The 1,762-nt window shown below is 48.0% G+C and overlaps 1 protein-coding gene across 1 annotated transcript in view; it reads right to left on the bottom strand.

Annotated features, from left to right (window-relative positions):
- The window catches only part of DCAF10 (DDB1 and CUL4 associated factor 10), an 8,956-nt gene extending 8,287 nt beyond the window's left edge, over positions 1–669 (bottom strand). Inside the window, exon 1 of the mRNA XM_014311363.1 lies at positions 629–669. Within this exon, the coding sequence (XP_014166838.1) occupies positions 629–669 (41 nt within the window). The remainder of the gene's footprint in view (positions 1–628) is intronic.
- Between the last annotated feature and the right edge of the window lie 1,093 nt (positions 670–1,762).

Genomic DNA, 1,762 nt, shown 5'->3' with positions numbered 1-1,762 from the left:
TAAAGAAAAGTGCCCCAAGAACAGCACTGCCCCAGCTCTGACAGATGGAAATAGAACACACACATTTATCTTGCAGTCTAGGATGGGGTGTGGATGGGGGCTGTGCCCCAGGAACGAGCCCTCCCTGGGCACAGCCCCTCCAGCCCCAGCACCCTGTGCTCTCCTAAAGACGATTAGCGCCAGGTTTATTCCAGAGCTACCCAGAGAAGGTCAAGGTCCCTCCTCACCACAAAAACCACTGCTTCAGTGGACTGTGAATATTTCTGCTTAAGTTTATATAAACATAACTGACATAATATTTTCATAAATATCAATGTGTTTTTTAAACAGCGTCTCCTGAGAGTGTGGAAGCTGCTACTGAACCCTGAATGGCAGAGAGGAGTCGGGAGAGGCCTCTCTGGTCTGCTCCTGCTGGAAGGTGCGGGACAGGGTCTGTCACAGCCCCAGGGCAGGAGCAGCCCCTCCTGTGGTGCTGGACAATGCCTTTTCCTGACCCAGAGATGGGGCAACTGAGAGGTGTTTTAAAAACTTTGATTCCATTTTCAGTGTCATTTGAAGGGTGAGACAGTACAGATGTTATAATTCACTCCATCACAATCAGAAGCCATCTATTTCCTAATTACAATACACTGTAAGCATTTCTTGGCCTGCCAGCTTTAGCCACGCCATGCTGTAAATGCCTTAAAGCCAATTAGCTAAAATCACCCCTTGTGGGTGTCACTACAGTGCATCTTTCACAGTTCTGTTTCTCCAAAGTATCTCATTTGCAAGGCCACCCTTTGAAACTTGTTTCTAGCTCCATTTCTCTCTCAGCAATGTCTGTCCCATTCCATGGCATTTCCAAGCCAGCATTTCTTGTCTCAAAGTTTGCACACTGTGTGAGCCTTCTGTCAGGCTTTGAGAACACTACAAATCCATTTCCCACACTCTGGGGTCTGTTTCATGATGGGAATGCCACTGTGACTGTCTCATCCCCAAAATGTTCCTTCTGTCCCCTACAGACAAACTCAGTTTCCTTCAAAACATTCTTTGTCCCTTGCGTGTTACCCTGGCTCTTAGCCCAAAGTTTTCACTGCCCATCTACTACCGACCACTTTTGCCTCCAAATTGCCAGCTCGCTCTTGTGTCTGCCTCATTCCTGGGGCCCTGACCCTGGTGACCGCAGGGACGTGCCCAGTCACAGGGAGAGGGGCTGCCAGGGCAGGGTGTGGGGCCAGGAGGAGCCCCAGAGTGTTCAGGGGTGCTGGGAGCTGCTTGGAGCCCAGCTGTTCATGGGAAACAGGGCACGAGCACAGAGCGGGTGTTAAAGCTCGGGGCTTTCTCAGCAGAGCCCTTGTGGGGAGCGTGAAATGTGCTCCTGCAATGTGCTCCTGAGGGTGCCCCACGCTAACACAGGTGCTCTGCTACGAAACTGTGAAAAATGCATGTATTGTATGATTGGCTTTTCGCAAATATACAAATGAGAATTATATGTGTTGTGTTAGAAACCGATGCTGTATTAATTCTCTTAAGTAGTGTGTTAAATATAGTTGTAGATTATAACAAAATGTTAAAATAGAAACTATGCTATGTAGGATACTTTTTTAAAGAAAGGACTCACAGTGAGATAGCAGCCACAGGACACCTGAATCTTTCAGAGAAAGAGAATTTATTGCTCTCTTACCAGAAGAAACGAACTTCTTCCTGCCTGCTCAGCCCTGAAGAGCCGTCAGGATTCAGAGGAAGAAGCAGACACTGCCCAGACAGAATGCTGTGTTTGAAT

Source organism: Geospiza fortis, unplaced genomic scaffold (assembly GCF_000277835.1).
Source record: "Geospiza fortis unplaced genomic scaffold, GeoFor_1.0 scaffold3703, whole genome shotgun sequence".
Classification (NCBI taxonomy): domain Eukaryota; kingdom Metazoa; phylum Chordata; class Aves; order Passeriformes; family Thraupidae; genus Geospiza; species Geospiza fortis.
Note: the sequence above shows the minus strand (reverse complement) of the source record. Positions and strands in the feature narration are given on the sequence as shown.